Raw genomic sequence first — 14,148 nt, forward strand, 5'->3', positions numbered from 1 at the left:
TTTTTAAGAAAATTATTGAAGGCGTTGTTATCTGTAACCGCCTTCACTAATTATCTACAAACTATTATAAAAATTATTAAAGGCATCTTTCTTGGATATACTCTTTCAATAACTGTATTAAAATTTATGTGAGGGTATATAAAAGGTATTTTACAGTAGAAGATGCCTTTAATGATTCTCAAAATGTTTAGTGGGAAAATTTTAAAGCGTCTATTATTAACAAATACCTTCAGTAATGGATTACTAAGTTTAAAGGTATATTGAAGGCACTTTTTCAAATAAATACCTTTCATAACCATCATGGTATATTGAAGGCGTTTCATAATAAAATATACCTCTAATAATTCAAAAAAAATTTTAAAAAAAATTATTGAAGGCATTGTTATCTACAACTGCCTTCACTAATTATCTACAAACTATGATAGAAATTATTAAAGACGTCTTTCTTGGATATACGCCTTCAATAATTGTGTTAAAATTTGTGTGGCGGTATATAAAAGGTATTTTACAGTAGAAGACGCCTTTAATAATTCATAAAATTTTTAGTGAAAAAATTTTGAAGGCATCTGTTATTAACAAAACGCCTTCAGTAATGAATTACTAAGTTTAAAGGTATATTAAAGGTGCTTTTTCGAATAAACACCTTCCATAACCATTGTGGTATATTGAAAGAGTTTCATAATAAAAGACACCTTTAATAATTCGAAAAAAATTTTTAAAAAAAATTATTGAAGGCGTTGTTATCTGCAACCGCTTTCACTAATTATCTGTAAACTGTGATAGGAATTATTAAAGGTGTCTTTCTTCGATATACGCCTTTAATAACCATGTTAAAATTTATATGGCTGTATATAGAAGGTATTTTACAATAGAAGATGCCTTTAATAATTCTCAAAATTTTTAGTGAGAAAATTTTAAAAGCGTCTGTTATTAACAAATGCCTTCAGTAATGGATTACTAAGTTTAAAGGTATATTGAAGGTGCTTTTTCGAATAAACGTCTTCCATAACCATCATGGTATATTGAAGGCATTTCATAATAAAAGATGCCTTTAATAATCCAAAAAATTTTTTTTAAGAAAATTATTGAAGGCGTTGTTATCTGCAACCGCCTTCACTAATTATCTACAAATTGTGATAAGAATTATTAAAGGCATCTTTCTTGGATATACGCCTTCAATAATCATGTTAAAATTTGTGTGACGATATGTTCAAGGCGTCTATAATATATTTTAAAAATATTTATGAGGGAATTATTGTTGGCATTTTTTTTTAGTATACGTCTTCTATAATCCTATCCAATAAAAATCTTTCCAAGCTTAGCGCATCCAATCACCAATTCCAAGCTTCATCTTCATTATTATACTATTTCTCTTTCCAAATCAAGTACAATTTACTTTCCCTTTCCTTCTTTTTTTAGTATTCGATCATTGTCTTTTAGAACCCTAATTCAACTATTCATTACTTATTGACTTTAGCTTTTACTTCTTTCGACTATTCATTCACCTTTTGCAATTCGTAATTTTCTTTTTGGTGTAAAAATTTTTCTCCAAAACTCACCTTATTTCACCTTATGTCAACCCTAACTACAAATACTCTTGAGTACTGTCTCCGTTAGCAGCAAAGTTTTAATAATCATAATATCTGGTAGCTGATAAATTACTTCACAACAAGGAGTTCTCGTTTTGTGTAAGTACATAAAAATTTATCATAGTTTGAGAGCTTATTGTATCATTATGACCAATGACTTGAAGAGTGAAAAATCAATATTATTTTTAGGATTGTAAAATACATATATACAAATACATAAATGGGTTTAAGGCCTATGAGATATATTCAAAAATTAGGTCCAATTTTATAAGTCAACTAAACATAATATATATTTTAACAACCACACTCAATCTGAATATGTTTTGAAATAAAACATATGGAGTTTGAAAATGATTGAAAATTAAGTAACAAAAACATAAACTTGAAAGAGATTTTGTAAAAAGATCTGCTACTTGTGAATAAAAAAAATGTGGTAGCAAGATGGTTCTTTTTTATATCTCTTGCCTAATAAAATGATAATCTATTTTAATATGTTTAATCCATTCATGACAAATATCATTATGAGCAATTTGAATTGCACTCTCATCATCACAAAAGAGTGGAATAGAAGTAGGTGTGTCAACACCTAAATCTATAAATAACCGAAACACTCACTTAATATTTGTTGTAGTGTCAAATAAAGCTTCATACTCTGCTTCAACATTTAAATGCGCCACAACCGTTTGCTTTTTACTTTTTCAAGAGATCAAGGAATCACCCAGAAAAATACCATAATCAATTGTAGAACATCAATCTTTTGTCTTTGATTTCTAATTTGTTTCAATTTTTATCAGAACTAGTTTTTTTTTATTATTATTATCTTATTATGTTGTCAACTTTCATGTTTAAGTCCCACCGTATGAATCAATCTAATTTTATGTTGGTTTTTTTAGTTAATTTTTTTATTGATTTATTTTATTTATTTTCATTGAAATTTTTAAACTTTATAACTGAGATTAGTTTGGTGATCCTATCTTTTCGGGTAACTAGAAAAAAAATTAAAAATAATTTTTAAAAAAATCAAACATATGTTAGTATCTTTATATGTACGTTAGTACCTTAATTTGACTTGTAAAATTAAAAAATTTTACTCAAAAGTATATAAAAACGAACTTTATAGAAAATGTATCAGACACATAAACATATAGTCTCCGTAATCTTGAGGAAAGGAAAGTTGATTAAAAAGAAAAAATTTTGTGAACATGAGAGCTCTGGTAAATATATATATATATATATATATATATATATATAGGAATTATTAGCATTAGTTAACCATTTTCGGGAGGGCATAGGATGAGAAAACAGATAACGTGGCAGCACAAAAAAATGCGATAAGAAGCAAGCTAGCAGATGCGTAGGCTTTGTCAAAATAGTCGTCAAGGTCAAGCTTTGCCGCATCAGCCAATGCCTTAAGATCTTTAGTTGCACCAAACCCAGCTGCAGAACCAGTTGCTACCATATATGATATAGCCTGCCCAAAGATTTGAAGTTAATGTATTAAAACATCTCTATTTTCTGCTCCATTTTTCAACGTCTCCAACTTATGAAGAACCAAAGAAGATCAGAAACTTTAGTTCCCGTTTGGTAACATGGCTTACTGCAGTAAGGGTCATTCCCACAGCAGTGGAGCCACCTTTTGGACCAAAAGGCGCTAAACCCTTCTCACCACACCAGGCCACGGTACCGAACGAGGCCTTAAGTCTCAAAGTTAAAGCCTCACAACAGTATTGCAAGTAACAATATAATCCAATTCTAAAATGGGAATATGAAGTAATGCCCAGAAATTAATTTCCAAACACTTAATTTATGAATGAAGCGAAATTTATGTGACGGCAAATGTTACCTCCCAATTCCTATAGTATAACGAATCAAAATCCATTGAAGTACAAAAAAAAATGGAGGTAGGAAAAAAAACCCCACTTGTTGGAAGTAAATTAAGACAAAATATTAATATTTTAATAATCAGATCGGAAGTTGAATATATTAGATGTCCTATTCCTGGTTCAATAGGTTTCACGAGAAATATTGATTAAAGAAAAAAATGGCCTCCATCTAAGCTAAATATAGATATTAATTAGTGAAGACTATAGGATGATTAAGACTAATTTTAATTTAATCTCCATGACAAATAAAAGAAACAAGATGGAATGTGAAATGTAACCATGGACAAAAACCAAATGTTTGAAGACTATAGTTGATTTGTACCTTGTCCCCATAGAAATCAAAAACAAAGGCACCATCTCCTGCTATCAATCGATTTCCGGTGGCAATATGGTATAAAGAGAAAGCAGTTTGCAAGAGTGAGTAAACAAGTCCAATGATAATTGAAGCAAGCACGTATCTGAAATGGATAGGAATTCGATTAATTACAAAGTTAAATAATTTTCAATATATAATAATAAAAAATTTATTTCATCTCAGATCACTCTGTATATAACACAATTATTATTTCAAGTAAAATAAATAAATTAATATAACATTAAATCAAATTTACATAAATTATAATGATTTACCGATAAGTATAAATATCATCGAAATGAACTGTCGAGTCTGGAAAAAGGTCGACTGATATGGTTGCGGTGTCGGTGACTAGTACAACCAGTGATGCTAAGAGAAGAGTAAACATGACAATCTTCAAAAGAAGAGTAATTACTCGGGAAATTGTTGAAGAAGGTGGAGGTGCCATCTTTTTCTTGGTGTTCCAATATTTTTCCCGTATTATTTTGGTGCAATTTGCTCTCTCAATTTATATAACCAAGGTAGAGTATATACCCAAGGGGTGGAGACAGCTGTGATATTCGACAAGGATAAGGCCTCCTTTATTTGGAAAATACCGTCTTTCAAAGTTCTAATGAACCTGAGACAATAAGGTTAATTTTCCAATATTTATTGGGGTTGTCAATTTGAGGCATTGTCATTGTCTTATTTTAGCTTTGTAGGACTATATTTTATTTAGATAAAAACAAAGCCTTGAAAACAAATTAAAAAGCATTTAATTTTGTCATCTGCAATGGTTTTTGAGAAATGTAAAGACGAAGAAATGATGATGATAGGATTGTTTAGCTTTTTCAGAAAGTAGGAGTAGAAATTATTTTATACTATAAAAAAAAATTAAAATAAAACTTTTTGCAAAATAATTAAGTTTATTACTAAATGTCACATCAATACCTACATATAAAAGTTGTTGCAAGTCAAAAACATTTAAAAAATTAAACTCTAATATTATGCCATGTGTCCCATGATTGGGATTTATCAGCCAATAGAAATTTTAATTGATAATTTAAGCATAATTGTGTAATTAACTTATTATTTAAAGGTTAAAATTGGAATATAATGAAAGAAGACCTCCACTAAATTTATCAAATTACCCTTAAGGGATTTAATTGATCTTAAAGATATTTTGGGCAAATGAAACTAATTAATTTGAGAAAGAAAAAAATAAAATAAAATTCCTAATACCTATATACTAAATTTATCCCCAACCATATAATGAAAGATATTTAAAAAATTAAAATCTAATTTTATGCCATGTGTCCTTTAATTATGATTGATTGGTTAATTGAAATATTAGTTGATAATTTAAGGACAATTGGATTTGATTATTTCTATAAAAAAAAATTAAAGTTGTCTCTTGTATTCCAATTTAAAGCCAAATCAACTTTCCCATTAGACATGATATGATGGTTAATTTTTGAAAGAACGGTGATAATGAGGATAAAAATGTCATTACCTGCTTATCTCTTTTCTTGTTTCTAATAATGGTAGTATAAGAAATTTATTCAATGTCAATTAGTCCTGCTCTAGGTATTACCTTTCAAATCTCTCATAAGACCAAATCTTAACTTGCAAAATAACTTTGAATCAATATAATTTTGGTGCTCAATTTTTTTTTTATTTGGAAAACGAGGGTTCTGATATTAGTTTTGAAAAGGAAAGATTACATATCAATAATTAAATCAAATATTTCAAGTCTTTTGGTATTCAAAATTTATGTATACATAAAGTTAAAATAAAGTAATTAATTATGCCTTAATTCAAATGCATGTAAAAATCATGACAGAATCTCTTACTAAATTTTTTAGGATTTAAGTCAATATTTTCAATAGAATAACTAGTACTGTTTGATTGCAAATCTTCCATGCACATGCATTTGTTTGAATAACAGCCTTTGTTTTCTTTTCACCTTAAAGCAACAAAATGATACAAGATTTGAAGGACTATGCCAGAAATGTGGTGGAGAGAAAAGCAAGAGAAGAAGCTGGAAAGGTTCTTCACTCAATGACACAGTCAGGTAGGGAACTAATGTGCTAATTCATTGTTATAATTCAATAGATTTTTAATCATTGAGCATATGTATGATAGGTTCTCAACCATCTTGCATGATGCAACTGTGAAGAAAAAGAACGCACAGAATATTATTAGGGATGGCCACACTAAGGTAATTTGCTTAGTTAGTAGAACTTTAATAATATATCTTTTACTATTAGTAATCTGAAAAGTCTTAAAATATTGTTGTATTGCAGTCTCTTGGGCTTTTGTCTGTAATGGCTGCCATGCGATTAGATGACAAACCGGATAAAATTGAGAAAACGCTCTTTTCCTCCCTTCTAAATGGAAAAGTGCGTTCAAAAACCCTCAAACACATGGCTAGAGGTAGTAAGTTTGGACGGTTACTTTCTTGATACAGTATATGCAACGCATAATGATAAAAATAAGCACTCAAACTATAGTAACAATAGTAGTACGATTAAGTAATCACAATTCAAGAGTTGAGAGATGGGGGAGAACTTTAGAGAAAAAAAGAGTGCAAGAAAGTGGACAGGAAATGGTAGGATGTGGCACTTCAATCGTTATTGCAGTGGATCTTCTGACATTGAGAGATGGAGAAGCAAATTGGTCATGGTGTTCGTTGATAACATCAACCCGAAAGGCAGAGAAGGAGATTTGTGGGACCTGATCATGAAACATGGTAGAATTCTGGATTTTTATATTCCTCTAAAATGGAAAAAGCCAAGAAGGAGTAACTTTGGCTTCTTCTAATTCAAAGACCTAAAAGAAGCATTATAAGTTATTAGGGCTTTAGACGGTTACTACTGTGATGACTGGATATTAAACGTTGGTTTAGCCAAGTACAATAGAAAGTTCTGCTACAGGATACCACCAGCAAACGAGGAAAGCTAGCAATAAAGGTAAATATCCCTTAAGAAAGCACCAAGGCCTTAACAGACTATCTTATGCTAAGATTGTAAAAAAAGGAGTAGCAGATATCGAAGTGGAAGAGCCAAAGGGCGAGGCACGAAAGGTTGTTGTATCATTGGACTACTTACATGAAAAAGGTAATACACGGAAGAACCAGATTGTTCTGGAAGACCAAGAATTAGAGTAGGAATGGCTGGATAAATGTGCTATAGCAAAGGTCAAGAATCCTCAATCCATCCACATGCTTTAACGACATATTTTTAGTCAAGGCATTTCTCACTTTTCAGTTACAATGATGGGGGGAAGTTTGGTGCTATTAACGTTTGAATCTAAAGAAGAAATGATCAATATGCTGCAAGAAGGGAAAACATGGCTTAGCAAATGGTTCTTTTGGACAGTGCCATGAACTACTGATCTCATTGTCAACAATAAGTTTGTGTGGTTAAAGTTAGAAAATATCCCCCTTCATGCTTGGTCTCATGGTTTCTTCAAAAAAATTGGTGATCTTTAGGGAAGTTTTATATCAGTTGATGATAGTATAATGTTCAAAAAGCGTTTGGATGTAGCAAGAGTTCTATCTCTTATGAACAAAGACGTTTCACCATCCAATTCAATACAAGTTGAGTTTAAAGGAATCCAATGCAATATCCGATATTCTATCGAAGAAAGGCCTGACTTTTTATGGAATTCCAATGTGAAGAATACTACAAAGGAAAAATTTATCCCATGTCCAATGAAAGTTCTCCCAATGAGGTTAACTCAAGTATTAATGGAGAATACAGAGAGGAAGAGAAATAGTTCACATGCATGTGGGAATATAAAAGTAAAACAAAAACCAGTATTCCCTCGAAAATGAATATAACAGCTAGCACAACAATATGTAGGCCGTCCTTTTCAAATTTGTGACATTCTCAAGGCGACATTGATGATGTGGGTTGTATGTTAACAGATAATCTGGAGTTGCACTCAATAGAAAATAGGTTTATTCAAGTGGAGGAGTTTGAGGTTTTTCAATCAGGGAAATGTGGTAAGCCTATGGAATAAAGGGTGGAAGAGCAAATTAGCCTAAATTCACAAGATTGTGAAGATAAGTAGTTCAACAAGGAAAGACCCATTAATGATTGGGAAGAGAATTTTAGGCTCAATATGGCCCTATGCTCTGAAAAAATGTTTATGGCTGAAGGTAGTGTAGTAAACAAAAAGGCTGCAATAACCAGTATGGCCCCTACTGAGGAAAGAAAAAAGTTAAATGAAGACCTAACCAAGAAAACAAAAAATGCTGGGAGAATTAGGAAATCGATGCTGGTGCTTGATTTTGATATTAACAAGAAGGTTCCAGTAAATAAGAGAAAAATAGCTAGGAAAAAAGGTAAAAAAGAGAAGCTTCAGTCACAAAATAAAGCTGACCTTCTAAAGTTACAAATGTTAGAGGAAGCCTTCATTTCAAATAAGGACATCAAGAGTAGAAACAGAATCCTATGAATAGAGGTCAAGAAGACATTGACAGTTGGTAAGCTCTTTAGATTAACTGGAGACATGGACGATGAGGATTTAATTGAAAAGCTTATAGCTATGGAGAAGGACGAGGATGCAAAGGTAGGTAACCCTTAAAAATTTCACACTTTATCTTCCTATATGGGGTTCTCTTAGTTTCAATTAAGTTAATTTCAATAAATATTAATGGAATTGAAAAATCAAAAAAAAAAAAAAATGAAGGCCTTTGAAAAATTGATTTCTAGGGAAAAACCTTCTTTAGTTTTCATTCAAGAATCGAAATTCCAAGGGGTATCGGACAGAATCATTTAACAACTCTAAAGGGGAAATGACATAAATTTCAAACACAGTGACTCACGTGGCCTTGCAAGGGGCTTAATCAGTATGTGGAGTAAAGCTCAATTTCAACTCATATCTTCTGTGATTCAAGCAAGATACATTTGGTTAAAAGGAACTTTCTTGGAATTCTCTGGAGTCTTTAATCTTATTAATATTTATGCCCCTAATGATGTCAATAAAAGAAAACATTTCTTTGAGAAAGTTGTACAGTTGATAACTACTGATGATGAATTTTGGGGCTTTGCGGGTGATTTCAACTCAGTCTTAAGTGAAGAAGAAAGAGTTAGGGCTTCAGACTACTCCAGATCCAATAATGACTTCAATGCCTTTGTCCAAGATTCAGAGCTTGTTGATCTACCACAAACAGGGAGAAAATACACTTCGTACAGAAGGAATGACTCTCCAGCAATGAGTCAGCTTGATAGATTCCTCCTATCCACAAACTGGTTATCTTCTTTTTCATCAATTAATCAATGGAGCTTAGATGATTTTTTTTTGGACCACATAGCTATTTGCCTAGGCATCAATGTTATGGATTGAGGACCGAAGCCCTTTAAACTCTTCAACCATTGGCTACAAAATGGTGAATTTAACATGCTGATGGATGAAAAATGGAATAATTACAAGGTGCAAAGTTTCGCAGGTTTTAGGTTTCACAAAAAACTGAAGTATTTAAAACAAGACATTTGATCTTGGAAAGGCTATGTAAAAGGTGGCATGATGGAACCCATAGAATTCTTAAATAGTGAGATTAGCAGCCTAGAGAAAAAAAAATGAGACCGATTCTTTCAATGTTAAAGTCAGTACTATGATCAATGAGAAGATGGAGGAACTATGAAGCACCCAAGCTATAAAAGAAAAAACATGGAGATAAAAGGCAAGACTGAAATGGCTACAGAAAGGGGATAAAAACACAAAGTTCTTCCATTGTATTGCAAGTAATAGATGGAGGAATAACTTTATTGGCAACCTATCTTTCAATGGCAGACAACTAAATAACCCTAAGGAAATCAGAAATGCAGTGAAAAAGCATTTCTCAGAGCACTTCAGAAAAGATCAAAGCCGATCTCTTGTATTCTCAAATGCATTTCTGAATGTGCTCACCCCTAGTCAAGCCTTTTAATTAGAAGTCCCCTTTTCAGAAAAGGAAGTGCTGGATGCAATTATGTCTTATGATGGTGATAAAACTCCAAGTCCAGATGGCTTTAATATGAATTTTATGAAAAGAAAGTGGAGTCTCTTCAAGTTGAAAATGATGGAGTTTTTCCAAAAGTTCTTCAACACGAGAAAGCTCACAAAAAGGATCAACAGCTCTTTTATAACTTTGGTAGCAAAGAAACACTTTGCAAAATCTCTAAACGACTTTCGACTAATATCATTAATGAGAGCATCTACAAAATTTTGACAAAAACTTTAGCAAATAGATTGAAACAAGTAGTGGGTTCTCTCATTAGCCAGACTCAATCCGCCTTTGTGGAAGGCCGCCAAATTATAGATAGCATCCTTATTGCAAATGAGGTTATTGATAACCTCAAAAAATCAGTGAATAGAGGTCTAGTGCTCAAGTTAGATTTTGAGAAAGCTTTTGATAAGGTCAACTGAAATTTTCTCCTGCACATCATGAGTCTCGTGGGCTTTAAAAATAAATGGATTGGATGGATTAGAGGTTGTATTTCTTTGACTTCAATATCAGTATTAATAAACGGATCCCTGACAAATCTTATTGAGATGCAGAAAAGTCTTAGATAAGGCAATCCCCTATCTCCATTCTTGTTTATAATGGTTACAAAAGCATTGAGTTTTTTACTCAATAGGGCTGTTGACTTGGAACTCATCAGAGGAATAAGAGTCGAGAATGGTGGTCCGTTGAAAATTGATTCAAAATTGAGTTCACACCTGGGCTCAAAGTCCTAGGTTTTAAGATATAGTTGGTAGTAGATAATGGTTTTTAGGATTAGTGGGTAGTAGTTGTTGGTAGTAGTTATTAAACGTTATTGAGTAATTCTTAATATTCAACTACTTTCCCCACTTACCCATTATCTGTTAACTGTTTGAGTTTTTTTTTTCTGTTAGTAAGCCTATAAAAAGGCTGATTGAGTTTAATAAAAATGCAGAGTAATTTATTTACAATTACCCAAAATTTGTTATTTTTTGTGTGTTGTGTTTAATTTTAGGAAAACATATCTCCTTCCCCAACAAATCTTTGGTATCAAAGCCTTAAGATCCTTACCCATTTTTTGTATCCGCTGAATTATCAACGATGGCAGTAAGTAGCAATTCAAATGTAGCCCAACCTCTCATTCTTGTGTTCGATGGAAAACATTATGACTTTTAGAGCATTAAGATGAAAACACTCTTCAAATCTTAAGATTTTTGGGATTTTATAGAAACTAGATATGACGAGAATAATAACGATGAAGGATGATTGAAAGACAATAAGAAGAAGGATTCCAAAGTCCTATTTATCATTCAGCAGGTAGTTCATCAAACACTTTTCTCCAAGATTGTAGCACCCAACACTTCAAAGGAAGTTTGGGAAACCTTGCAGAAAAAGTTTCAGAGCTCTTCAAAAGTTATTGTTGTGAAACTCTAAACTCTTTGGCATGAGTTTGAAACTTTGATGATGATGAGTAAGGAAATGGTGCAAGATTTTCTTTCTAGAGTAATTTCTATTATTACTCAATTGAGATCTTATGATGATAAGATTACTTATGAGATTGTTATTTTCAAAGTTTTACGAAGCTTAACTCCAAAATTTGATCATATAGTTACTACAATAAAAGAGTCTAAAGATTTATCTATTTTTTTCTTTTGATGAACTAATGGGTTCTTTGCAAGCTCATGAGGCAAGGCTAAACAGATCACAAGAGAAGACTGATGAAAAATTATTTCAAGTGAAAGGGGAAAAAACTAGAAAGGAAGTGTCCATTGACAAAAGGGGTGACAGAGGAGGCTTTCATGGAAGAAGATGTGGCAGAGGTAGAGGAAGAAGTCGTTCTGATGGACAAGAGAGGCAATCGATGGTGAGTAAAAAGAGAACAGAAGTACTGTTCAGTGTTACAATTACAAGAAATTTGGGCATGTAAAAGCAAATGGCTAGAACTAAGTGCGCTATATGGAGGAAAAAAGTAAAGAAAGTAAGTTATTCATGACTTATTTACTTGCTAATGAAGTTCCAAATGATGTTTGGTTTGTGAATAGTGGGTGCTCGAACCATATAACCCCCAATAGATCACTGTTTAAGAATCTTGATGAGTCACAAAAGTTACAAGTCAGACTTGGGAATAACAAGCAGATGCAAGTTGAAGAAAAAAGTACCGTTACAGTAAAAACAAGCAATGGTAAAATAAAATTACTTTTTGATGTCTTCTTTGTTCCTAATTTGGCCCATAGTTTGTTGAGTGTTGGACAACTAATGACTGATGGATGTGTAATTGTGTTTGAAAATGGAGTATGTGTGATTAAAGATAAATTTGGGCAACCTATGGTGAATGTGCATATGACAAAAAATAAAATATTTTCACTTAAATTTTCTAACGTGGAAAAGTAAGCTCTTATTGTTAGCAGGAAGGTTGAATCAAAATTATGGCATCTACGATATGAACATCTCAATATCAAAGGCTTGCAGTTACTAAGTAAAAAAGGTATGATTCTTGGATTGTCTAAAATTGGATCTCTTGATTTATGTGAAGGGTGTATTTATGAAAAACAAGCAAGAAAGTCATTTCCAAGTGGACAAAAGCCTCTGAATGCCTTGAATTGATACATGTCGATTTATGTGGGCTTATGAGAACTACATCACTTGGTGGGAGTAAGTATTTTTTGCTGATGATTGTAGTCAAATGAGTTGGGTTTATTTTCTAACCAATAAGTCAGAGACTTTTGAGAGTTTCAAAAATTTAAAATTTTTGTGGAGAAGCAAAGTAGAGCTTTCATAAAAACTCTTCGCACTGATCGAGGAAAGGAATTTTTATCTAATGACTTTAACCTTTTTTGTGAGAAAAATGACATTCACAGGGAATTGACTGCGCCTTATACTCCAAAGCAAAATGGTGTAGCTGAAAGAAAAAATCGTACTGTTGTGGAAATGGCTAGAAACTTGTTGCAAGCAAGAGGACTACCAATCATTTTTGGGCTGAAGCTATGGCAACTACTGTTTACTTGTTGAATCTTTCTCCTACAAAAACAGTCTTCAATCAGACACCTTATGAAGCTTGAAGAGGTATAAAGCCGACGGTAAGCCACTTAAGGATTTTTGGTTGTGTTGCTTATGTTTTAGTTAATTCTCAAGCTCATCACAAGCTTGAGAAAAAATCTAAAAAATGTATTTTTGTGGGATATTACACTCAATCCAAAGCATATCGTCTATATAATCCTCTTAGTGACAAGGTGATTATTAGTAGAAATGTGATCTTTGATAAAAATACAAGTTGGGAGTGGAATGACAAAAATAAGACTACTCAAGTTATGAATCCAAGTGAAATTGAAAATTCAAGTGAAAATGAAGCAAATGAATATGTCAAATCAACTCTCACAAACTCTTCGGTTAGTTTTTATTCATCGACTTTCTTATCTCACTCTTCACCTCCAACCTCATAACACAACAATTTACCTTCTTTGAAAGAATTATTAGATAAAACACCTCAAAAAAAGTTTAGATCCTTGAAAGAGATTTATGAAACTTGTCAATTTGCTCTCATTATTTCAGATCTGACAACTTTTAAAGAAGTAACAAACCAAGAAGAATGACAGAATACAATGCAAAAAGAGATGATGGCAATCCAGAAGAATGAAATATGGGAAATGATAGATTTACCGAAAGACAAGAATGCAATTGGCCTCAAGTGGGTGTTCAAAACTAAATACCACGTTGATGGAACCATACAAAAGCACAAAGCTCGATTGGTGGTGAAAGAATACTCGTAGCAACAAGATATTGATTTCGAAGAAACTTTTTCTTTGATTGCTCGATTTCAAATAGTGATAATTATTTTAGCTTTGGCCGCACAATTTTATTGGGCTATTTATCAATTTGATGTCAAGTCTGCTTTTTTAAATTGAGACTTAAAAAAAAAAGCGTATGTTAGTCAACCTCAAGGGTTAGTGATCAAAGGTAAAGAACAAAGATGTATAAGCTAAAAAAAGTACTTTTACAAGTTGAAATAAGCACCACGGGCATGGTATAGTAAGATTGATAGCTATTTTTATCACAATGACTTTACAAGAAGTGAGAATGAGCCTACTCTTTATGTGAAGAAGAAAGAAAAAGATGATCATATAATTATTTACCTTTATGTTGATGATATTATTTATATGGGCTCATGTGATTCTCTTGTTGCTGAATTTAAAGCTAACATGATGAAGGAATTTGAAATGTCAGACATGGGTCTGTTGCATTATTTTTTGGAGCTTGAGGTAAAGCAAGGCGATGATGGAATTTTCATTTCACAAAAAAAATATGCAATGGATCTACTTAAAAGATTTAATTTGCTCAATTGTAATCCAACTACCACACTCTTGAACATGA

General features: G+C 32.1%; 1 protein-coding gene across 1 annotated transcript; it reads right to left on the reverse strand.

The window, feature by feature from the left end:
• Window positions 1–2,689: 2,689 nt before the first annotated feature.
• LOC111309796 (CASP-like protein 4D1) lies at window positions 2,690–4,319 on the reverse strand. Its single transcript, XM_022908802.2, has 3 exons — window positions 4,103–4,319; window positions 3,795–3,930; window positions 2,690–3,060 (listed from the first exon to the last, which is right to left on the reverse strand). Exons 1-3 carry the CDS (start codon window positions 4,273–4,275, stop codon window positions 2,854–2,856), a joined length of 516 nt encoding a protein of 171 aa, XP_022764537.1. The 5' UTR covers window positions 4,276–4,319; the 3' UTR covers window positions 2,690–2,853.
• Window positions 4,320–14,148: the final 9,829 nt, after the last annotated feature.

The sequence above is a fragment of the Durio zibethinus genome, chromosome 19 (genome assembly GCF_047325235.1).
Source record: "Durio zibethinus cultivar Kanyao isolate XHJ-2024 chromosome 19, ASM4732523v1, whole genome shotgun sequence".
Lineage (NCBI taxonomy): Eukaryota > Viridiplantae > Streptophyta > Magnoliopsida > Malvales > Malvaceae > Durio > Durio zibethinus.

What these genes read in the sequence shown, in the direction of transcription:
- LOC111309796 (XM_022908802.2), bottom strand. Translation starts at nt 4,275, where the DNA reads ATGGCACCTCCACCTTCTTCAACAATTTCCCGAGTAATTACTCTTCTT. An exon ending in GATGATATTTATACTTATCG is followed by an intron (nt 3,931 to 4,102) that starts GTAAATCATTAT and finishes TATCCATTTCAG; the next exon opens with ATACGTGCTTGCTTCAATTA. An exon ending in TTGATTTCTATGGGGACAAG is followed by an intron (nt 3,061 to 3,794) that starts GTACAAATCAAC and finishes ATCTTTGGGCAG; the next exon opens with GCTATATCATATATGGTAGC.